Here is a 23692-nt window from a genome sequence, read left to right as displayed (position 1 = left end):
TTCAAACATAGAGCAGTGGTCACCTAGGTAGAGTGGACCCAGGAGAGACTCGCCTCAACCAGGCAGGCCTCAGGCATGACTGTGGACCAGAAAGAACCTGAGAACGTATTTTCCATTTGACACTCGCATGAGGGTCCTTTGTCCTTTACAATAGGGATAAGATTATCTTGAAGGGAAACAGTTTGGCAGCTTTGGTCCATAGAGACACAGCATCGACCCAGATTTGTGGCAAGGGACAGTCAGCAGGTGTGGGTGAGGGACACCTCGCCAGAGTGCCACCTGCTCTGCCTGAAACTGGCCTCCTGCAAATACAATTCACAAGATGTCTTTCTGTTCTCCAAAACGTGTTAGTCACACCCTAGAGCTGCAAGGAACTTGGAAACTCATCTACAGTGCTTATTCTGGATGCAGATTGATTCCAAGATTAGGCAAATCAAGTCCTAAGGGTCAACAGTTAAACTGGAGGGACAGCCAGGCCCAGAACCTAGGCTCCCTGCTCTGAGCTTTGCTTGCATCCCATGACATCTGGCCACTTTGGGGGAGGGGGCTGCCTGGGTTTGTAAACCCATTTCCTCTGTATTCTGGTCATGTTTCACACAGGCATGAACTTGACAATTCTGGTCCTTCTTGGCCCCAGGGCCTGCACCTGCGGGATGAGTGAAATGATAAGATAGTGATTTCTGCTCAGTTTGCTTTCACTGATTTTTGATTGAAGTAAAATTAATATTGTTGTTGTTATTTATATATATAATGTAAACCATTTTAACCATTTTTAAGTCCAAAGGCATTAAGTACATTCACATTGTTCTGCAGCCATCACCTCTGCACTTCTCCAGAACTTTTTTCATATTCTCCAACTGAAAGTCTGTCCCCATTAAGTAATAATTCCCCATTCCCTCACCCCTGCAGTCCCTGGTAACCACTCTTCTGCTTCCTGTCTCTGAGTTTGTCTACATGGAATCATACAGTATTTGTCTTATTGTGACTGGCTCCTTTCACAGCATAATGTCCTCAAGTTTCCCTCATGTTATACCATGAATTGCTTTCACTGGTTTTTGATCAAGCCATGTAAACTGATATTCATGGGGTTCTAATGTTAAAAAAAAAAAAAAAAGGATGCACAGAAGAACTATACAAAGGAGATCTTCATGGCTCAGATAACCACGATGGTATGAGCACTCACCTAAGCCAGACATCCTGGAAGGTGAAGTCAAGTGGACATGGGAAGCATTACTATGAACAAAGCTAGTGGAGATGGTGGAATTCCAGTTGAGCTATTTCAAGTCCTAAAAGATGATGCTGTGAAAGTGTTGCACTCAATATGCCAGCAAATTTGGAAACCTCAGTCCTGGCCACAGGACTGGAAAAGGTCAATTTTCATTCCAATCCCAAAGAAAGACAATGCCAAAGAATGTTCAAACTACCACACAGTTACACTCATCTCACACACTAGTAAAGTAATGCTTAAAATTCTCCAAGCTAGGTTTCAATAGTATGTGAACCGTGAACTTCCAGATGTTCATGCTGGTTTTAGAAAAGACAGAGGAACCAGAGATCAAATTGCCAACATGTGTTAGATCATAGGAAAAGCAAGAGAATTACAGAAAAACATCTCCTTCTGCCTTACTGACTATGCCAAAGCTGTTGACTGTGTAGATCAAAACAAACTGTGGAAAAATCGGAAAGAGATGGGAATACCAGACCACTAGACCTGCCTCCTGAGAAATCTGTATGCAGGTCAAGAAGCAACAGTTAGAACCAGACATGGAACAATGGACTGCTTCCAAATATGGAAACGAGTCCATCAAGGCTGTATATTGTCACCTTGCTTATTTAACTTATATGCAGCATACATCACTCAAAATGCACAAGCTGAAATCAAGATTGCTGGAAGAAATATCAATAACCTCAGATATGCAGATGACACCACCCTTATGGCAGAAAGTGAAGAGAAACGAAAGAGACTCTTGATGAAAGTGAAAGAGGAGAGTGAAAAAGCTGGCTTAAAACTCAACATTCAGAAAAATAAGATCATGGTTTCTGGGCCCATCGCTTCATGGCAGATAGATGGGGAAATAATGGAAACAGTAAGAAACTTTATTTTGGGGGGCTCTAAAATCACTGCAGATGGTGACTGCAGCTGTGAAATTAAAAGACACTTGCTCCTTGGAAGAAAAGCTATGACCAACCTGCTGCTGCTGCTGCTAAGTTGCTTCAGTCGTGTCCGACTCTGTGCAACCCCATGGACTTCAGCCTACCAGGCTTCTCCGTCCATGGGATTCTCCAAGCAAGAACACTGGAGTGGGTTGCCATTTCCTTCTCCAATGCATGAAAGTGGAAAGTGAAAGTGAAGTTGCTCAGTCGTATCTGACTCTTAGCGACCCCATGGACTGCAGCCTACCAAGCTCCTCCATCCATGGGATTTTCCAGGCAACAGTACCGGAGTGGGGTGCCATTGCCTTCTCCCATTACCAACCTAGACAGCATATTAAAAAGCAGAGACATTACTTCATTGACAAAGGTCCGTCTAGTCAACAAAAAACTATGGTTTTTCCAGTAGTCATGTATGGATGTGAGAGTTGGACTGTAAAGAAAGCTGAGCACTGAAGAATTGATGCTTTTGAACTGTGGTGTTGGAGAAGACTCTTGAGAGTCCTTTGGACTGCAAGGAGATCAAACCAGTCAGTCATAAAGGAAATCAGTCCTGAATATTCATTGGAAGGACTGATGTTGAAGCTGAAACTACAATACTTTGGCCACCTGATGCAAAGAACTGACTCCTTAGAAAAGACCCTGATGCTGGGAAAGATTGAAAACAGGAGGAGAAGGGGGAAACAGAGGATGAAATGACTGGATGGCATCAACAATTCGTGGGCATGAGTCTGAGCAAGCTCCAGGAGCTGGTGACAGACAGTAAAGCCTGGTGTGCTGCAGTCCATGGGGTCGAAAAGAGTTGGACACAACTGAGTGACTGAACCGACTGACCAATGCAAACTACAGTTTTGTTTGGGAGTTCCCTCGCATCATACTGTATTTTAAAGGTTTGAAAATCATCCATTTTACAGTATCTAAATGACAAATATTTGTTTGTATTGTGTGTTCTAATATACTCATACATATAGAAATAGAGTCATCATTTAGTCTTCAAGCCCCATGTTTTGAAATCTGTCCTATCAGACATGAAGATACAGAAATGGCATCCTGGTGGTGAGTGTGCCTAGGGTGTTTGGGAGCGGTCAGTTTTGTCAGGTTCCCTGGTGGAGCTCAGTTCCTTGTCTCTTCTTCCGTCATAGGATTGGACTACTCGTTGAACCTGATTCCAGCTCAGACCTGATCAAAACAGACCCTCAGCTCCCTGAAACAGAAATGACCTTTTTAAAATTCCAGGTTCATGGAGTGTCTCTCTCCAGATGGTCCAATCACCTCTATTAACTCACACTCATTCAACGTGTGGCAAAAGTTATTGATCACCTGTGCCAGGCACTGTGCTAAGTGCTGGGAATACAAAGATGAGCAAAGAGTCCAAAACAGGCATGAGAATGCTCTCCACATAGTGGAGGAAGGGCTGTAACTGAGATACCCGCGCTCACAAGATTGAGGATACCACCTGCAAGCTGGTGGGGAGGGAGTTAGTTTTTTTACCTGTAGGATTATTTTTCCATACCCTGTCCTTTATTTAGGGTAATAAAGTACCCTAAAAATATAAGTTCTGGGCAGAGATGATACCCATAGTTTGGTTTATTCCTAATAGCAAAGAGGACATTGCAGCCTGTGACATCTTGGCCAGGCTTTCAGGACCCTCCTGCCATGGCTATGTGTTTGCAGGCTTCCCTTCATCCTCTTTGTATGAGCTGGGCTGTGGTGTTCCTAGTGGGGCTGTGGGGACAAGGTTTGGGGCTGTTTGAACCTGATTTGTACCTCGGCCTTCGCCTCGGGGTCGCCTTTCTCTCTCCCTGCAGACAGCGTGGGAGATTGGAGGGAATCCCTGCCTTGTAACAAGGGAGTGGTTATCAAGTAAATTGCTTCCCCCAGGAATGGGGGGCAGTCGTGCCTGCCCGGATGTGCTGAGGCTGGGCCCTGCCCATTTCAGGACCCAGGTCAGCGCTCTGCCGTGTCAGCGGTGAGGCAGGAGTCTGCAGCCCCACCTCAGAGTCTTGAGCCCTTGCAGCCATCCGTCATCCTCAAAGAGCATTGCAACTTTATGCCTGTGCATAAAAACTGGAGGGACTCGTCCCAGAGTTTGTGGCTGCCATCGCCGCTGCCGTTAGAGCAGTTTTAATTAGCTGTAGGATTTTAATGAGCTGAAATCGAGAAGAACCCCATCTCAGAAGTAAGCAGGAGCTGAACACAGGGAAGAACTCTGACAAAAACAGATGGAGGTGGTGTTCTCAGGGGACTGGGCTGTGTGCTTTGTTTCAGCAAAGAGCAAATGAGTTACCGAGGCCAGGAGGCTGAGGAGGGAAGCCGGTGGGTCAGCCCCAGCGCCGGCCTCGGTGGGGGCAGAGCTGGAAGCGTGGCCCCCTCTGCTGCCATTGTGGAATGCTTGGTGCCGGATTCAAGGTGACGGCAATGTCTGGCTCCATTCTCCTCAAGTTGCCATAGCAGCCTCTCTCCCGATGAGCAGCTTCTCTTAGAGCCCTCAGCCAGGAGGGACGTCACTGTTCACTCCTGCCGGTTCGAGGAGGAAGCGACTGGTCAGAGAACTTTCCCAGGCCCGGGGCCCGCACACCCAGTGGGTGCACCCACCGGTGCGAGGCTGGACGCCTCCTCCTGCCTCCAGTGGGGCACAGGGGTGGGTCTCCACAGCCTGAGGGGGTCCTCTGGGTGACTGGGGGGAGTATCCAGGCCTTGGAGCATCCTCAGCCAAGTGTGTCCTTGGAGCCGTCCGTCCGTCCGTCTGCCTGCCGGCCCTTCGCCACTGGAGGTGCGTGCATTTTGGCTGAATTCCCAAGTCCTTGCTTGTGCCCTGAAGTGAATTTTCTAGAGACAAAATTTTAAATCAGATAAATACGGAAATAGGAGAAATCCTTGGCCCTGCCCTGTGTCCCAGGAGGTGTTTACAAGATTAATTGGATTTCTCTTTCTTCCTGTAAAAATTGGTGACGCCATTCGGGGCCTCAGGGAGAGAAGCCCCCGGGAGCGCTAGGAACTGCGAGGAGGGCAGGACCTTCTGAAATCTCAATGGGCTATTTATTTTTCTTGCCTCACCCCTCCCCCTTCCACTCCATCATTTGAATTTTCTTCTTGTCTGCTGATCTTAGAAGGGAAGTAGGAGAAGGTTCTCCACTTGTCATTGGGGTGTGATGTAGTGTGTGCTGAGCCTGTACCCATCCCACTGGGAGTGGGGGCTTGTGAATGTGTTTGTTGGGTCCTGGGCAGCCCACCTCCAGCCTTGACTGTTGTGTCCCCTCCCCAGGCAGCAGCTCAACTCGCAGGAGAGGGAGACAGCCTTTGAACATCATCTCCCTGTGGCCTTGAAAATAACATGTGACTTTGAAGACAAGGACTCTCATGGGGACTATAGGGGATCAGATGTGCCCACCGTCTGGAGTGTCTGGTGGTCTGTTGGTGATCTCTCACCTACCTCTCTTTAAAGGAAGGAGTTTCCTACAGATTCTGTGATGTTGTTTTTTCCCTCCTGGGGCCTTGAAGACTCAGTCAGGCTGCAAACCATTCCCCCAGGAGAGGAGGCAGGCTAACCTTTGATTCCTGTTTGCACGAAGCAGGGAGTTAGCTAATCAGATGGTCTCCAGTGAGAGCCAACCCTGGGAGAAAGGTCCAATGGAGGGGTGGGTGCTGGGGTCTGAGGCATAGAAGCTAAGTCTGGGCAGGGGAAGCCATGCATGTCTCTAACACCAGCTTCCCTAGGTGTAGAGAGAGTGCTTATATTCTCTTGGGGGCTGACAAGGAGAGAGTCTCTAAGCTGAGATGCTTGAATAATTGATGCTCCTGCCACCGTGAAAGTGCAGGTTCTGGGGCTGTGTTCTCTTCTCCCCAGATTTGGGGTCAGGGATGTGGTCTTCAGCCTGGCTCCAGGCACACGGGCTGCTGGAAGCCTGGCTCCAGTTGGTGGGCTTAGTTTGGGCTGGTTCAGAAACAAGTGAGAACAGGTCATGGCTGGAGGAGGAGGGAAATCTGTACCGACTTGAACAGTGACCATGTGACAGATTAGAAAGAAGAGGAAACTGAGCAGCTCTTCTGCAGTCACTTCTGCAGTGCCAGCCACCATACAAACAATGCAATAATGATCACACGTGCCTCTGAGTCCCTTTTCCTCATCAAATAGTCTTTGGGTCAAGATTGGGCAACACATTATTAGCTGCTTTACCAGGCCACTGTGTCTGCTGGCCATCGACTTGCCATCCTTTCTTCCCTTCTTTCTTTCTTCTTTCTTCTCCCCACCTTGAGAAATGTCCTAATTTGGGGGTTCACCCTAGATCAGATTGGTTTCCTGACCTCGTGTCTCACTCTGAAGGCTGGTGTGTCTGCAGGCAGTATATCAACACCTTGGCCAGCATAAGCTGGGTGTCCTTATAGCCATGGCCTTGCTTATAGTTCAACCTGTGGGTCCTGCGCAGAGGGCCTGTCATCACTGAGGGAGGGTCCTGGGAGACCGCAGGCCATTGGGCATGCTGTGGGCTTTGTCCTTCCCTGGAGCCTGGGGCCTGCACTCCGGCACCTGCGTCTTTTCAGAATGATGAGCCAGGTCCCCAGAATGGTCCCATCTGGGGCCACCATGGAGAGGGAGGCTGCAGACCCTGAGGGGCTTCAGGGTCTGAGCCTTTGGGGACATGTTGCTGCCCATTTTCACCCACTGCAAGCTGGAGGCAGGGTATCCCTGGTTTTGGCAGAAAGCAGCCGCCTTTCTCTGTAGCAAGGTGGAGCGGGACGGGGGGCAGGGGGTGTGGTGCAGGAGGGGCTGTTGCAGGGAGGTCAGGGCCAGCTAGAACCCTGGAGCCAATGCCAGAGGCAAACAGCACCTGGTCAGCACTGCCTCTGAAACATGAAAGCTGGGAGGTCGTGGGAAACTCCTGCTTGCACAGCTCAGAGAGCCTGGCATTCAGGCGTGTTCCCGTGCATGGAGGCCTGGGGCAGGTTAATTAAAGTTAACTGAGTGAAAAAATAATTACAGAGACTGCAGAGGGGAGAAACCCAAACCTGCAATTTAACTCTCAGCCTCAGAGCCTTGCTGAGAACTGTCTAGTCCTTGGGAATGTGTGTTTGGGCAGAGGAAGGTGGGGTTTCTCTGTTTATCACTTCCTGCCTCGTGCCCCATCTTCAGGTTGGATACAGAGGGACAAAAGCTGGGGTTTCCTCCCCCAGCACCTGGGTGCCGGGTCAGAGATGGGTTCCCTGTTCAGAATGTCAAGCCAAGGAGACTCCAGGCAGGGCTCATCCTTGTGCTGAGTGGCACACTGGTCTGGGGCCTGATCAGCACCCTGCTGTGTCTCAGGGGTTACTGGGCACTGCCCACCTGGCCTCAGCCTTCCTCGGGCATTGCCCTGTGCCAGACAGGGGCAAGTTCCCAAAGGGCTTCTTAGGTGGAAAGAGGGTGATGTCCCTGGACCCAGGTGGGTAGGATCGGGTGAAGATAAGGGGAACAAGTGATAGCTTGCTCGAACCACCCCGCCACACCCCCAGCCCACCCCCACCCCACCCCCCACTGCAGGAACTTACATCTTTCCTTTAGGCAGATGGCCTTGGGGAGCTGTCATCTTTTTCTTTCGGCCACGCCACATGGCATACAGGATCCTAGTTCTCCCGACCAGGGATCGAACCCATGCCCCGTGCTGTGGAAACTCGAAATCCTAACCACTGGACCACCAGGGAAGTCCCAGGGTGCCCCCGTCTTGACCCACAGCTTGACCCAACTGATGTCACTAGTTGGTATCAGGATACTTGGTAGGCATTTCTTTTACTTCAAGGGGAATGAGGGTGGGGGCAAGCAACATGGGCATGGCCTGGGTCTGCAGTGGCTGGAGCAGCAGGTGTCCATCTGCTGGCACACAGCCTCTGAGCCTGGGATCTGTCAGACCTGGGTCTGGCCACCCTGTGTCAGCTCCAGACCGCTTTGAGAGCTGGGATGACCATGATCTGGCTGGAACTTCAGCCCCTGTCGGTGCGACTATCCAGCAGGGCTATGATTCCACCCAGCTCATCCTTCCGTCTGTGGGGGGCAGGGACAGCTCTGGCTGATACAGTGGCGAGTCAGTCAGTCTCTGACATCTCTGGGCCTGAGAGGCCCCTTCTCAAAGCTTCTGGTTCTATGGAGACCCTTGTCCCCAGCATCCTGTAGATGGGAGCCAAGGCAGAGACAGACCCAAGAACTTCTCTGTCCACTGGGCCAATTGTGAGCCACAGGGACCCGGATTCCTGCCTGAACAGTGCGGGGGGTGGCTGCTGTCCCCTGGCTGTGGGTGGTAGGGGTCCACACCAGGGCCCACCCCCCCGGGGCAGGAGCTGGGGAGTATCTCTCTCCGTGGCTTTTCTAAAGGTCCAGATACAGGAGACCCTGGCAGGAAGCTGGTGTCTCAGCCCCAGGTGGTGACCAGCCTTTGCCTCCTTGGACTTGAGAAGGTCAAAGGGACGCATGTGAGTAAGGGTGGAGGGGTCCAGGGACTCTGCTTGGTCACGAGCAGTGACCGGGGCCCTGGGCCTCAGTGATGGGCCGTCTTTCTCCCCCACTGCTCCGTAGACCTGGCCTGATGGACGCCCAGTGTGGACAATGAGGGAAGAACGTGCCTCCCGCACCCGAGAGGTGACCCCGGAGCGAGCCCCGGATGTCCCCGCGAGCAGGAACGATGCGACTGGCTTGCATGTTCTCGTCCATCCTGCTGTTCGGAGCTGCAGGACTCCTTCTCTTCATCAGCCTGCAGGACCCCACGGAGCTCACCCCCCACCAGGCACCAGGTGAGCCCTTGCACTCGGCCCAGCTGCCTGCTTGACCCGGCTCTCCCGCCCGAAGTACAGGCCTCTGCGCTGCCATGGGGCCAAGGCAGAGGTTCCAGTCACCAGCCACAGTGTGGGGGCACTGTATCTGTGGTCAGGCCACCAACCATGTGGTTCTGGCCTCTGACCTCTGACGTCTGGCCCGTGCACTCCTCTTGGGAAGAATGGCCAGGCTGCCCCTCTCTCATCTGGTCGTTGCCTCTGGTGAAACTAAGATTTCAGGGTCCCACCACCTCTCGGGTCCTCTTCCACATGATCTGGGATATCAGAGGACAAGTGACTTCTCCCTGAGCCCAGGCCTCCCCAATGGGACTCTGATTCTCTGCCCAGCGCTGGGGACCTCTCAAATTCAGCCTCTTCAGCCTGGGCAAGAAAGTGGGGTGCCTCGGTGCCTCCCGGCTTTGTAAAGCTGAAGAGCCTCCTGCTGGCCTCCCCACCTACGGCCTCCCAGCCCACTGGACTTGCAGAGGTGGGGATGGCAGTGAGGGGAGAGCAGGAAGGATGGTCCTGGAGCCTCAGGGTGGACAGAAGGTAGAGAGGGACGCTCAGGCAAGGCCCCTCTGACTGAGACGTGGCCAAGCCCCAGACAGCACGGCCGAACTGGAGGGCCGCCAGTGTGGGGCCAAGGCCAGGAATTGTTGGCATCACATGAAGGGATAGCACGGTTGCCAGGCCAAGCACGTGCATTTACAACAGAGGTCCCAGAGGCCTTGTTAGGGGAGGGTCCTTGATGGCTGGACACCCCTGGGCTGCTGGACACAGACAGAAGGAAAGGGGCGCTGAGGCTGGAGGGTTAGGCAGAGGGATTCCCCACACCATCCCTGCCTACAGCCCACAGCCCAGGAGTGCGGGACACAGTGTTAGGGGGTCCCTGGCCCTGAGTGGGGAGGGCACAGGGCCCGCCACGGCTCACATGCTCAGGGCAGCCTGCACCCATGCTGAGCTCAGCCTGGGTGCCCGTAGGTGCCATATGGAAAGGCGAAAGGAGCAGGAGGCCAGAGCTAGGCCTGGCAGCTGCTGTTGGAGATCCTGGCGGGAGAGGCTGGTGAGTCATTTGTCTCATCCCTGAGCATCAGCGAGAAGCAGCCCAGCGCCAGGCAGACCCCCTGGGGCTGGTGGTGAGTCACTGGTGCTGACTCACGCTTGGGCCCGACCCTCTACGGAGGTGGCTGTCAAAGATGTGTCTGGCTGCTTCCCAGCTTCGGAAGCAGAGACCCGTGACTGAGCCAGTCCCTCTGTGGAGGCTTTGCAGCTTCATGTGGGCCCCAGAGTGGCCAGCGACTCTGTGAGCAGCACCTAGCTCCATGGGCCGCGCCACCCAGAGCACTCAGAGTTGTTCTCTGCAGTTGTGTGTTGTATGAGCGGGAGCGAGCTCCCGAAAAAGGCCTCTGGGCGCGGCTTGGGGATAACGGCGCCGTGTGTCCTCTGCACGTCTTGGTGTGCGCACGCGTGGTTGGGGCACAAGTGGGCAGAGGGTTCTCATGTCTTGTGTCTGCTTTCTGTGGGACCAGCCTGGGAGAGAAGACTCGAGTGTGTCTGTGGTGTCCACTGGGGCTGGGTGCCCATCTGTGGTGTCTTCTGGGGACCGGTGTGATAGTCCTGAGTGGGGTCGCTGGCTGGTGACCTCGATATGTGCTCTGCCATGCTGCAGCAGCTGACGGCACAGAGACCTTGCCCCTTGTGTTGTGGATTCCTGTCCTCGCCAGCTGGCATGGCCTGCACAGCTACCCCGGTGCACATGTGTGGATTACCTCCATCACTGGTGGAGTGGGGGCCCAGCGGACAGTGAGGGTTTCTGGGGTGGGTGCACCCCACTCCAGTACTCTTGCCTGGAAAATCCCATGGACGGAGGAGCCTGGTAGGCTGCAGTCCATGGGGTCGCTGGGAGTCAGATATGACTGAGTGACTTCACTTTTCGATTTCATGCATTGGAGAAGGCAATGGCAACCCACTCCAGTGTTCTTGCCTGGAGAATCCCAGGGATGGGTGAGCCTGGTGGGCTGCCATCTATGGGGTCGCACAGAGTCAGACACGACTGAAGTGACTTAGCATAGCATAGCATAGACTGGCAGGCGGGATGGCAGGAAGCTGAGGCCAGCCTCCCCCTGCAGCCGGGGATGGCAAGGACCTGGCAGACCCAGGTGTGGAGCTCGCTTGGGTTTTGAGCTCCCTTCTTCTGGCTGTAAACGGAGCCGGACCACCTGGGCGTAGCACCTGTACGTTCTACGTAAATCACCTCAAACGCAGTCATAAAACTTTAAGTAATGCTTACGTTACTCTCCCTGAGCAAAGTGTTCCTGACACAGGCTGTTTGTGTTGATTTGTTACTATTCATTTATTCTTCCCCTGTACTTCTCACGGCAGCCTAATTGTGATTCGGTACCAAGAAAGCAATATCAAAGTAATTTTCCACAACATTAGTTACAATTTTCTTCTGATCTTTCAAGTGAAACAATCCCATCCTGTTGTCTTCTCTGTGCACATAAACCTTGATTACATTTATCTGTTGGAAACCAGTGCTTACAAAGTGTATGTATCCAGCTGCATGGGTGGTTTGGCCCCAAGAGTCCTAGACAAGTCAGAATTTCGGCCCTGGGAGATGTAGACGAGAGAGGCTGCCCTGTCATCCAGATTGGTCAAAGCGGTGGGGGCATCTGCAGAGGACATTCCCCACGGGCTCTTCTGGTCTTTTTTCCAGTAGCAGAAACTTTCCTGGGAATGCCGTCTGGGACCCGCTGTTGGTGGCGTTGGCCAAGGTGGGAGGGGGAGGGTGGTCAGGTGAAGATGCAGAAACAAGCTTGAAAAGGCGGACAGAGTCATTAGCTGTTTGTGGTCCCTTGGGGTTGGCGTGTCCTTCAGATTTCTCCCATGCAGCTACCAGCTTTTAAAAGCACCTGAACTTTGCAGAGACCAGTCAGCAAATCTCACCTGCTTTGTGCATTAAGTGCAATCCTGTGGGATTGCCAACTTCTGTAAACCAAACGCTATTTTCCAAAATGTTTGCTATATTTTAGATCAAACCTTTTGGAACATAAACCACTGCCGGTTAACCTACCTTCATTCTAAGATTAGGTGTTCTTGGGTGTCAGAGAATCTACCTATCCCACTGTTTTTCATGTCTCCAATATTGCCAGGCCCTGAGGCCTCCGGAAACTCACATCTTGACCCAGGAGACTACTCTTGCCCCTTCCCAAAGTGGAAGAGAGCCGACCAGAACTGGGACTAACACATCCCAACATGCTGGCCCTGGAGGTGCAGAGGGCACTCTCCACGTGTGTATGAGTGACCCGTCTTTATATACAGACTTGAATACAAGGCAGAACTTTGTATTATGGAGAGCGTGGGACACACAGAGAAGTGGATTAGAATAGTACAGTGAACCCCACGTCCCGAGCACCCAGCAGCCTCAACGGGGCCTCATCCACAGCCCCATACGCTTCTCTTTTCAAAGCATATATACTAGGGCCAATCAGTTCAGTCATAAGTATTTCTTTTTAAAAAGTGTCTTGGTTTAGTTTGGCCGCACTGGGTCTTTGTTGCTGTTTGCAGGCTTTTTCCAGTTGTGGTGTGAGGACTTCTTACGCTGTGGCTTCTCGTGTCGCGGAGCACGTGCTCTAGGAGCATGGGCGTCGAGGTTTGACTCTCAGGCCCCAGAGCACGGCCTCAGTAGTTGTGGCTCACAGGCTTGGTTGCTCCACGGCATGTGGGATCATCCGGACCAGGGATCCTGTGTCCCCTCCATTGGCAGGGGGATACTTATCCATTGTACCACGAGGGACATCCCCCAAATGTTTCTTTTTAAAAATTTTCTTATTGGAGTGCAGTTGATTGGCAGTGTTGTGTCAGTTTCTGCCGTACAGAAAAGTGGATCAGTTATGCGTATACCCACATCCACTCTTTCTTAGGTTCTTTTCCCATGTACGTCATTACAGAGTATTGAGTAGAGTTCCCTGTGCTACACAGTAGGTCCTTATTAGTTATCTATTTTATGTAAAGTAGTGTGTTTATGTTAATCCCAATTTATTCCCCTCCCCCGCTTCCCTGTATAACCATAAAGCCATAAATATTTCAGTGTATTTCTTAGTAGAAAAGATAAGAATTCTTTCTTTTAACATTCAACAATTGTTTGATCTCATCAAATGTCCAGTGTTCACATTTCTAGTCATCCCACAAAGGTGATAAATATCTTTATTTCCGATTTGTTTTGTCAGTATCTGGATAAGGCTCACACGTTACAACTGGTGGGCAAGTCGTTTAAGCTTCTCTCAGTTTCTAAGATGTCCTGCGTGCCTTTACTTCCCTCTTGCTGTTTACTGGAGGAAACTGGGTCACAGGTTCTGTAAGTTTTCCACAGTTGGGATTTTTGCTGATCGTGCCTGTTTGGTATAGCTCAACATACCCTTCTGCCCCTTGTACTCCCTGTAAATTACGTAAATTTAGCAGTTGATCAGATATAGGTTTGTTTTCCCTTTTTTGGCAAGAATTCATATGTGGTCCTGTGTTCTTCTGTGGGGAGGAGTACATCTGCCCAGCTTTGAGTTATTGGTTAGCCACTGACCCTGTGGCTTCCTAAGTGGCTCAATGGTAAAAGAATTCTCCTGCTAATGCAAGAGACTCAAGAGACGCGGGTTCGATTCCTGGATCTGGAAGATCCCCTGGAGTAGGAAATGGCACCCCACTCCAGTATTCTTTCCTGGAAAATTCCATGGACAGAGGAGCCTGGCGGGCTACAGTCCGTGGGATCACAAAGAGTCAGACACGACCGAGTGACTAAGCACTCACGCACTCCGCCTACTCAGTGGCATCAGTGACCAGTTTCATGGAAGACAATTTTTCCACAGACCAGGGCAGGGGGATGGTTTCTGGATGCTTCAAGCCCCGGCTGATCTGACAGGAGGTGGAGCTCAGGCAGTAATGTAAGCGATGAGAAGCAGCTGTAAATGCAGATGAAGCTTTGCTCTGTCTCCCACCGCTCACCTGCTCTACAGCCTGGTTCCTAACAGGCCACAGACAGAAACTGGTCAGTGGCCTAGAGGCTGGCGCCGCCCTGGCCTAGACCATCCAGTCGAGGCTGCACAATTCAATGTTCTTTTTGAAATTTATTTTTTAAATGGAAGTATAGTTGATTTGCCATGTTGTATTGATTATTGTTTTACAGCAAAATGAGTCAGTTATATACACATATACCTTCTTTTGTTTCATATTCTTTTCCATTACGGATTGTCATAGGATGCTGAATACAGTTCTCTGAACTATGCAGTCGGACCTCGTTGTTTATCCATTCTGTATATAAAAGCTTACAACTGCTAAACCCAGCCTCCTGCTTCATCCCTCCCCCACCTCCCTCTCCTGTGATGTTCTAATTGTACCATTTCTTCTCCATTCTTTTAAGTGGGATGGATTTTGTTTTAATGGGGTGAGGTGAGACATTGTTCGTGACCCGTGAAGCCAAAATGAACAGTACATGGATTGGCTTATTTGTTGATACGTTTTCAAAAATGTGACGTTATGATACAGATTCTGTTGCTAGCACACTACAGATAGTCGTGTTTTTTTTTTTTTTTTTAATGCTTGGTTTTTGTAGAGTGGATAAATGCTTGGTTTTTGTAGAGTGGATTTTTATTAAAGAGGCCACCCCCACGTTTTAGTGAAGTGGCTCTTTGCTTTCCCAAAGCCGTGGAACTGTGGGTGGTGGGGATGCTGGGGACTGAGGCCAGTGCTGGGATGCTCAGGGAGGAAGGCAGCCACAGGGATGGCCCAGGGGGCCCTGCAGATAGTCTCTGATGACTCAGTCCATAACCAGCCCTAGGATATTACTTCCGGGGCATCCAGGAATAATAATAGTAATAACAAAAGTATACCACATGCCAAGTCTTGTGCAAAGCCCTTTATGTGGTTTTATTTTCCCCTGTGGCTGTGCCTCCTAGCATGCAGGATCTTAGGAACCCATGCCCCCTGGGAGTGTGGAGTCTTAACCACTGGACCACCAGGGAAGTCCGCCTTTCCATGTTTGCGTGTGTGTTCCGTCACTAAGTCCTGTACGACACTTTGCCGCCCTGTGGACTGCAACACACCAGGTTTCCCTGTCCTTCACTGTCTTTCGGAGTTTGCTCAAATTCATGTCCACTGAGTCAGTGATCCAACCATCCAACCATCTCATCCTCTGCTGCCCGCTTCTCCTTTTGCCTTCAGTCTTTCTCAGGATCAGAGTCTTTCCCAATGAGTCAGCTCTTTGTATCAGATGACCAAAGTATTGGAGCTTCAGCTTTTAGTGCATGTAATTCTTACAATAAATGAGGTCCCAAGGCTTACAGAGAGGACACAGACAACACTGATGGGGGCTAATGCTCCCAGTTGCTCACTGTGAGCTCAGCACTAAGACACACATCTGACATGTATTTAGTGCCCATTCAATACCTTTGGACCCCTTGAGTTAAACAGTATTACACCATTTGACAGACAAGACTCCTGAGGTACGAGAGGTTACCTGCCATGCTGGGATTCATCCGTAGGGAGCCAAATGTTGCCCACAGCACCTGCTGCCTTCTCAACGCCAGTGATGCTTGCTCAGTCCGACCTGTCTGGGCCCAGAGCAGAGCGTGGATCAAGGACGCATGAGAAAATATGCGTGGGAAGAGCTCCCAGTGCATCAGGGGCTGGAGTGAGACCTAGGGACCCACACTCATGGCTGAAGGCTCAGGCAGGCTCCGGTTCTCATGAGCCCTTGGAGTGTCACAGGGGCCCAAGCCTTTGCTGCAGGCTCAGTCAGGGAGCCCTGGGGATTCTGAGGGTGCAGCAGCCATCAGAGAGCCCACTCCAGTGACTGCATGTTGTGAAACTGTGGACAGTAGCAGAGGAAGAGGCCTCAGGCGCGCAGAGAGCGGCTTGGAGGGGTGGAGTGGGGACAGAAGAGAGGGCGAAGCCTGGGGCAGGCAGGCAAGGACAAGAGAGGATGGTTCAGTGGCATCATAGGGTTGGGGCAGAGTTGGCAGCCACATGGATGGGAGGCTGAGAAGGGCAGCTGTCAGGGTTTCAAGGTGACTCTGGCTCAGGGTTTCTGGCATTGGTAGAGGGGAGCTGGGGTGCCACCCATCAAGGGAGACACTCCAGACAGGGAGTGGTTGGGGGAGGGGAGTAGAGACCGCGTGTTCTATTTTGGGCAGATGGCCTCTGAGATGCTAGGCAGAGTGTATGGAGCCCTGTGTCTCCTCCACCCAGGGTTGCAGACTCACAGATCACAGGAACAGGTGAGAGGAGCAGAAAGCTCCCGCCCTGCCCCACTCCTCCTCTACTGCGTCTCCTTTCACACAGGTCACACACTCAATCCTTCGCTGTCACACACCTGAGGGCAAAGTCCTGACTGGAGGAGTCAGGAGGGCTTCCTGGAGGAGGGGAGCTGTGGCTTGCTTGATTGCCTTCTCCAGGGCACAAGAGGTGACAAGACGCTGACCTTTGGCAGCAGCAGTGAAGAGCCAGGGGTGTCTCTCCCCAGTGCATGTTAAGTGTTTGTTGTTGTCCAGTCGCTCAGTCATGTCCAACCCTTTGCAACCCCTTGAACTTCAGCACACCAGGCTTCTCTGTCCTTCACTGTCTCCCTGAGTTTGCTCAAATTCATGTCCATTGAGTCAGTGATGCCACCCAGCCATCTTATCCTCTGTCGCCCTCTTCTCCTCCCACCCTCAGTCTTTCCCAGCATTAGAGTCTTTACCAAGGAGTCAGTTCTCCTCAGGTGGCCAAAGTGTTGGAGCTTCAGCTTCAGCATCAGTCCTTCCAGTGAATATTCAGGGTTGATTTCCTTTAGGATTGACAGATGCTAAGTATGGTGCCCTATATCTCATAGGAACTGACAGAGCCAGAATTGACTCAGAAATCAACAGAACTTCTCCTTTGGTTCCCTGGAGCAGGGCTGTGTTGGCCAGAGAAAGTGTGGCTCTCACTGTTGGTTCCATGGTTACTGCCCGTGCCAATTCTGAAGGCTACAGAACAATCTCAGAGGATTTGTCTTCTTCCTGCAGTGACTGCCTGTGTTTGGGTGTGATCCTTTTAACCCTGAGATGCCACCAGGCCAAAGGCCATAGGAGTAACTGCTGAGTTGCTCTCAACAGCTCACCCATGTGAGGGTGATGGGATAACCAGAAGTGTGCTGGCCATCCTGACCCCTCTCCACTGCCAGAGGATGGGCAGCCTCTGGAGCCCGGGTGCCTAAGCCCACACTCCCTCCCTGGCCAGGGGAACCAGCCCTTCCAGTTTCCATGGTGCCGTCTGCTTTGCCCAGGCAGGTGGGTTTTATTGGAATCCTCTTGAGTCTGTCTCCTGAAACCCTTTCCTAACGGCATTGCGGAACAGCATATATATTTCCTACAACCCTTGCGAAGCTGACACCTCCTTGTTGTGACTGGGAATATCAGAAGTGACATGTAATTGCAGTGATCCATCCTGTTAAGTAGCTGGCAATATATCATTGCAAAATCAGCACGGCTGGGACTCTCAGAACTCAGTGTTTCTAAACAATGCACCTGCAAGCGTGTGTGTTCAAACTGTCTTCACCAAATGCTGCCCGGGATTCACTAAGGCTGCCTCACTCGCCATACCTTGCCTCGCCTTTCTGCGACCACAGCGAAGGAAAATTAACGCTAGGTAAAACCAAAAAGAAGGGCTTCGCAGGTGGCACTAGTGGTAAAGAACCTGCCCGCCGATGCAGGAGATGTCAGAGACGTGAGTTCAATCCCTGGGTCGGGAAGATCCCCTCCAGGAGGAAATGAAATCTTGCCTGGAGAATCCCATGGACAGAGGAGCCTGGCAGGCTACAGTCCATAGGGTTGCACAGAGTCAGACGCAATTCAAGTGACTTAGCACGCATACATGCAAAACCAAAAGCAAAATTAATGCTGGGTAACTGAGTTTTCAGTTCTCTGGAGGGCCTGCCCCATGACACAGAACGCAGTGGATTCTCAAAGTCAGAACTGCGGCCAGGATGCTTGTAGCAGTACTCCTTCCAAGTGTGGCCCTGGGGCTTCCTGTCCCCCTTTCCTCAACTTGAGTGGCTTTAGTGAGGGTTCCTTCTGGCGCCACAGGTCGGGCAATGAGCAAAATCAGCCTAGCTATCACTGTGCTGGCAGAGGGAAGAAAGCTGGTCAGGTCAATGTGGATAGTTGGAGGGTTGGGGACCAGGGGTGACCAGAGCCCGTGGCATGATGGCTGAGCCCCGCCTTGATGGAGTGGGAGCGTTGAGGCAGGGCCTGCACACTTTGGGGGCACCACTCACACTGCTCTGTGCTGATTCCAGGGTAGAATTGATTTAAACGATGGTGTGACGGGCGCCCCCTGGAGCTGTGCAGAGAATAGTACTGATGAAGGGGCATGGGACCTCCATGGCAATCAGTGAGAGCCAGAAAAGGGAGGGGGATATGTCCGAACACATAGCCCTCAAGGGACTTCGCTGGTGGTCCAGTGGTTAAGACTGCCTTGCAATGCAGGGGACACGGTTCAGTCCCTGGTCAGGGAACTGTGATCTCACATGCCATGGAGCCACTGAGGCCGAGCCACAGCTACTGAGCCTGAGTGCTCTAGAGCACCGATGAGGCAACTGTGGAGTCCATGCACCATAACAAAAGATCTTGCGTGATGCAACCAAGATCTCTCATGCTGAAACTAAGACCGAACACAGCCAAATAAATAAATTATTTTTTTTTAAAAGAAGAATCACGTGGCCTTCAAGTGTTGGCACCGGAGCCCAGAGGGGCTGATGGGCCCTGGGGGTGCCAGTTTTGGAGTCTTCTTTGAAGTCTGCTTTTGGGGGGAGCTTTGTGAGAGACCTAGCCCTCCCTCAGGGGTGCCCACCGTGAGCCCCTCTGCAGTAGGACTTTCTCTGCCCCCATCCCCTCTCCTGAGACACTGCCCCAGCCCCCAGGCCCCTGGCACCTGCCTCTCTGACGTGGCCCCATTTCCTGGGTTCCTCCCTCCCCACTGCGGAAGACAGCCTGGAGGTGTACCAGCTAGAGCCTCGCTTTTCCTTCGGTGCATTTAGAAGACGCTAAATGAAAAATAATGAGCGTGTAGGAACTAAATACAGGAATCACCTAATTAAATTAGGAAACAGACATCTTATCACTGTAATCTGAAAATTGATATTAATAGAAGATGGTCCCGGCATTGTTATGCTAAAGGTTCCTCAGGGTGGGGAAATTAAGAAGGAGAGCGGAACGGAAAATTGGGACAATCGTATCCAATAAGAGCAAGACTTATGTTTTAAAGGAACTAAAGTAAAATGCTAAAAATAGAATACAGGATCACTGTGAGGCTCTAATGAAGTAATGGACAAAGATAGCTTTGAAAACCACAGAGCTCTACACTCGTGTACGATGATAATTTTTTAAATGAGACAATGTAATTAAGCTTCAGTGTGCATGAAGCCTAGTAATAGTTATCATTTACTGGCGCCAGGCACTGTCTAGGGTGCCTTTGCTTTATCTCCCTTCACCCAGTGAGATGCAGGCATCATTGTCCTGAACTTAGATTCAGAGAGGTTAGGTCAGTTGCCCAAAGTCCCGCAGCTAGAGTGGCAGAACCCAGATTCAAACGCAGCTTTGCCTGCTTGCAAAACCCTTCCTAGGCTCACTTTGCACTCCTTGCCCGTTGCCACTCGTTAACGGCACGGTCAGCAGTTCTTACATTTTCTGATGTCTTTCTGCCATCTTCTCAAAGGGCATTTCTTGCCAACACGCAGCAGATTTCTTTGGCAGCCTGACTCCCTGCCCAAACCCCAGGGCTTCTCTGGCTTCTTGGTTAATACAGCCCACACAAAGACCCCTTCTGAAATTACAGTGCAGCAGGGAAACTGGGTCTCCCTTTGTGTCCCAGTGCAGGTGGAGCTGGACAGGGCTGAGTGACCTGAGCTGGGCTGGAGGTTCCGAGGCTCAAGCCTCCCCCGGAAGCCCGGGTTTCAGGTTGTGTCTCCACAGCAGCTGATTGTTCCACAGCCCCCAGGCCCCCACCTGGGAGGTGAATCAGGCTCTATTCCCCTGCAGTGTGAGTCACTACTCCGTGGGCCCAGAGCGGGGCTCAGGTGTGGGTTGACTCCTTTCCCATCTGCCCCGCCCAGAATGAATAGGAGGAACCCAGAGAGGAGGAGGGGGGCTCAAGATCTGTGTGAGATGCCCCAGCAGTACACCTGGTCTGGGTCGCTGCGGTGAGCTTACCTGGGCAGCCAGCAGTGGGGCATGCACCCCACACCTCCCCCACTCTGTGCCCATTCACCAACCAGGCATCTTCAGTAGCAGTGGGGTCACTTGACTTGACATCAGAGTCAACCCCACCCCCTGCAGCTCAGCCCAAGAGCTCTGCCAGGAAGAGCAGGAGGGCAGGGCAAGACCTCAGTCCCCAAGGCACAGGGCTCCAGGGGTGGCCTCGTGCCTGGCTTGTTTCCCTGCTCAGCCCCACTTGGTCTGCAGTCTCAGGGCGGTGGGAGGGGGCATGGGGAGGGGGCTCAGGACACAGTGACTTTCGCTGCTAGCATGGGGAAGGGCCAGGTCAGGTCCTAACACATGCTTATCCAGGCCCCACTAACCTTCCAGAAGTCCTAGGTTGCTAACGTGGGCGGCACAGAGGTGGTTCTGTGCCGCAACCTGATCCAAGGACAAGGGCTGTTGCTATGATTGTCGCCTTTCTCCATGTCACCGGGTGGTTCTTGTGTGTGTGTGTGTGTGTTTTCTCAACCCGGAAAAGGTCACGGTGGTAGTTATGACAACAGAAGTGCTGGAGGACGGTTCTGGAAGCCTCTGTGGGTCCGTGGTGCAGCAGGCCCATCAGGGATGCTCTGTGTGGGGGCTGAGACCTGAGTACCTCTGGCCAGGCTCTGTGGGGGCTCTTACCTGAACCCCAACTGCCTGCCAACTGCCTTTCCATTTATGGTGACATTTTTCATGTGGCTTTAGGGTCACTATGGGTGTCCTTCCCAAAATCTTTGCAGGAAGCTGGGGACTTAGGCAGATCTCATCTGAGTCAGAAGCTCATTGTTATGTATCTACTGATGTTTCCATTATAAAGCTTATCCCTCAGGATTTGTGGCTCTACAGTTTTAATTTTAAAGTTTAGTTGCTCAGTTTCTGACTCTTTGAGGCCCCATGGACCATAGCCCACCAGGTTCCTCTGTCCATGGGGTTTCCCAGGCAAGAATACTGGAGTGAGTTGCCATTCCCTTCACCAGGGGGTCTTCCCGACCCAGGGATCGAACTTGGGTCTCCCACACTGCAAGTGACTCACCAGGGAAACCGACAGTTTTAACTTGGATCATGGCAAAACTTGGTGGACAATTCTCTCACTTAAAATTTTCTATTTATATGGGGGAAAACAGCCGAACTTAAATGGGTTCCATTGCCCTCAACAGCTGCTGCTCCGATGCCCCTGCACAGCTGATTGGCTCCCAACAGAGAGGTGAGGAGCCCTGGGGGGAGGGGTCTTCCCATGCTCCTGGTCTGGGGTACAGGCAGGAAACTGGGGGCTGCCTCTCCCTGAGCCCTACAGCCTGGCCACAGTGTTTCCCAACCCTCCTCAGAAGTGCTGAAGACTGACCACCTACAGAGTAGGCTGGCCCCATCCAAGCTCCCCACTCACCCCAGCTTGGGTGCCCTAAAGCAGGTCCCGCGTCGCTCAGTTGGTAAAGAATCTACCTGCAATGCTGGAGACCTGGGTTTGATTCCTGGGTCAGGAAGATCCCCTGGAGAAGGAAATGGCAAGCCACTCCAGTATTCTTGCCTGGAGAATCTTGTGGACAGAGGAGCCTGGCGGGCTACAGTCCATAGGGTCACAAGCGTGGGACACAACTTAGCACTATTTTTCTTTCTTTAAAACAGGTCAAGGGCCCAGTCCCCAGCCAGTGACTCTCAGTCCAGGCAGTTCCCAGGGGGTTGGACCCAGGGGGTGATCTGTGAACCCCTCACCGCATTTTGCTCATATATCTCAATGTGCATAGGTCCCAGGAAGAAAAGGCAGCCTGGGAGGAGTCTGGGGTCCCCACCCCAGCTCCCCAAAGGCTAAAGCATCTGTGAGTGCTTTCCACCCCTTGCCCTCAGGGTCTGGGCGTGCCCAGGACAGAGGGAGCTAAGAAAGAGGAAGGGATGAGGGGGGATGTCAGTAAAAAATAGTGTGGGGTCACCAGGCCCATCAGAAAATGTCCCTGCATAGAGCTGCCAGGGAGACGACCAGGAGCGGGGTTGGGACAGATGGCTCCTGGCTCCTTGGGCAGGGCCGCTGCTCAGCTCCAGCCAAGAGTTCTGTGTGGGATGTGGGCCCAGGGTAGCCAGATCTTCCTTTTTATTCTTTCAAGGAAGCAAGACATCTGTAACATACAGTTATGTCATTTCTTCTGATTTATAAGTGGCTGCTCAAATTTTAGAAAGTGTTTGCAGAGTTAGTTGGTCACACTTGGCACCTCCTGTTGGTCAGATGGGCTGGAAGGAGAGGGGCCGTCCACTGCCCCAACCTCCTCGGGGCTGAGACCTGCCCCCTCCCACCTTCCTTGTGCTACCCACCCCCACCATCACCCCCAGGACAGAGAGGTGGTAGGTCTCCTTGGTGGACAAGGAACTCATTAACTCTTTCCAGCCTTGGCAAGATTCCCTTCAAGCCAGTCCCAGGCAGAGTTTTCCAGCTGTCTGCTGATCAGTGGTGGCCTCCCGGAGCCCGAGGGACCCCTACCCAGCTTAGAGGCTCCACCGGATCACCCCTCACCATTCAGGCATGGGACCTGGGGTGGGACGCCCAGAAGGTGACTGATCTGCAGAAGTGTCAGGGAGTTAGAACCTGGGTGTTTGGGTCCCAAAGACACAGATCAAAGCAGTCAATCTTAAAGGAAATCAACCCTGAATATTCCTTGGAAGAACTGACGCTGAAGCTGAAGCTCCAACACTTTGGATGCAAAGACCCAACTCATTGGAAAAGACCCTGATGCTGAGAAAGATTGAGGGCAAGAAGAGAAGGGGGCGACAGAAGATGATGGTTGGATGGCGTCACTGATTCAATGGACATGAATTTGAGCAAACTCTGGGAGACAGTGAAGGACAGGGAAGCCTCGTGTGCTGCAGTTATGGGGTCACAAAGAGCTGGACATGACTTAGCGACTGAACAACAACTGACCGCCACTCAGAGCTGAGATGCACAAGTGTTGGAGGGCCAGCCGGGGTGCTGGCATATACTGCCATGCTGATGTGTGGAGTGCACTTCTTTCCTATGCGTTGCAGACATATTCTGATTTGTTCATAGATCTACTGGTGAAGGACAGAGACCTCTGTGAATGGGTGTGCGTGTCTGACTCTCGTTCACGGTCCTGTGTGGGAGTGTATATGTATGCAACCATGAGGTGTGTGTGTGTGCCTTGGGCTCGAAGCTCACATAGGGACCATTTCCCACTGAAGTTTGGGGCTGCCTCCTCGTTGTGCACACTGATAGTCGCACCTACCACAAGCAGCGTGGGACACACACATCAGGGCCCGGGCTGGGGCAAGTGACTTGGGCACCGGGGCAGGAGTTGTCTGCAGGTTGTCACCACAGAAGTGGGTGAGAAATTAATTACCATTCCAGCAGGAACTCGGCAAACCAGTTATTGTAACCCCCTGCCTGCGACCGGAGCAGACCAAATAATGAAATTACATTCATAATATTTCAGGTTGAGTGATTGCTGCTTGAATTAGTTCCTTCCCAGAACCCAGCCAGAAGTAGCGGCAGTAATTAAAGGATTTTCTGGGCT

The 23692-nt window shown here is 52.0% G+C and overlaps 1 protein-coding gene across 3 annotated transcripts in view; it reads left to right on the top strand.

The window, feature by feature from the left end:
- The window catches only part of CHST8 (carbohydrate sulfotransferase 8), a 145335-nt gene that overhangs the window by 62765 nt on the left and 58878 nt on the right, over positions 1 to 23692 (top strand). For 2 of the 3 annotated variants that reach the window (XM_027515981.1, XM_027515982.1), the window contains one exon: positions 8696 to 8910. In XM_027515981.1, the coding sequence (XP_027371782.1) occupies positions 8781 to 8910 (130 nt within the window). In that variant the 5' untranslated portion in view covers positions 8696 to 8780. Of the gene's footprint in view, positions 1 to 4681; positions 4925 to 8695; positions 8911 to 23692 lie in introns of those variants that run through there. The other variant, XM_027515983.1, reaches the window with a different exon arrangement.

Source organism: Bos indicus x Bos taurus, chromosome 18 (assembly GCF_003369695.1).
Source record: "Bos indicus x Bos taurus breed Angus x Brahman F1 hybrid chromosome 18, Bos_hybrid_MaternalHap_v2.0, whole genome shotgun sequence".
In the NCBI taxonomy this organism is placed as follows: domain Eukaryota; kingdom Metazoa; phylum Chordata; class Mammalia; order Artiodactyla; family Bovidae; genus Bos; species Bos indicus x Bos taurus.
Note: the sequence above shows the minus strand (reverse complement) of the source record. Positions and strands in the feature narration are given on the sequence as shown.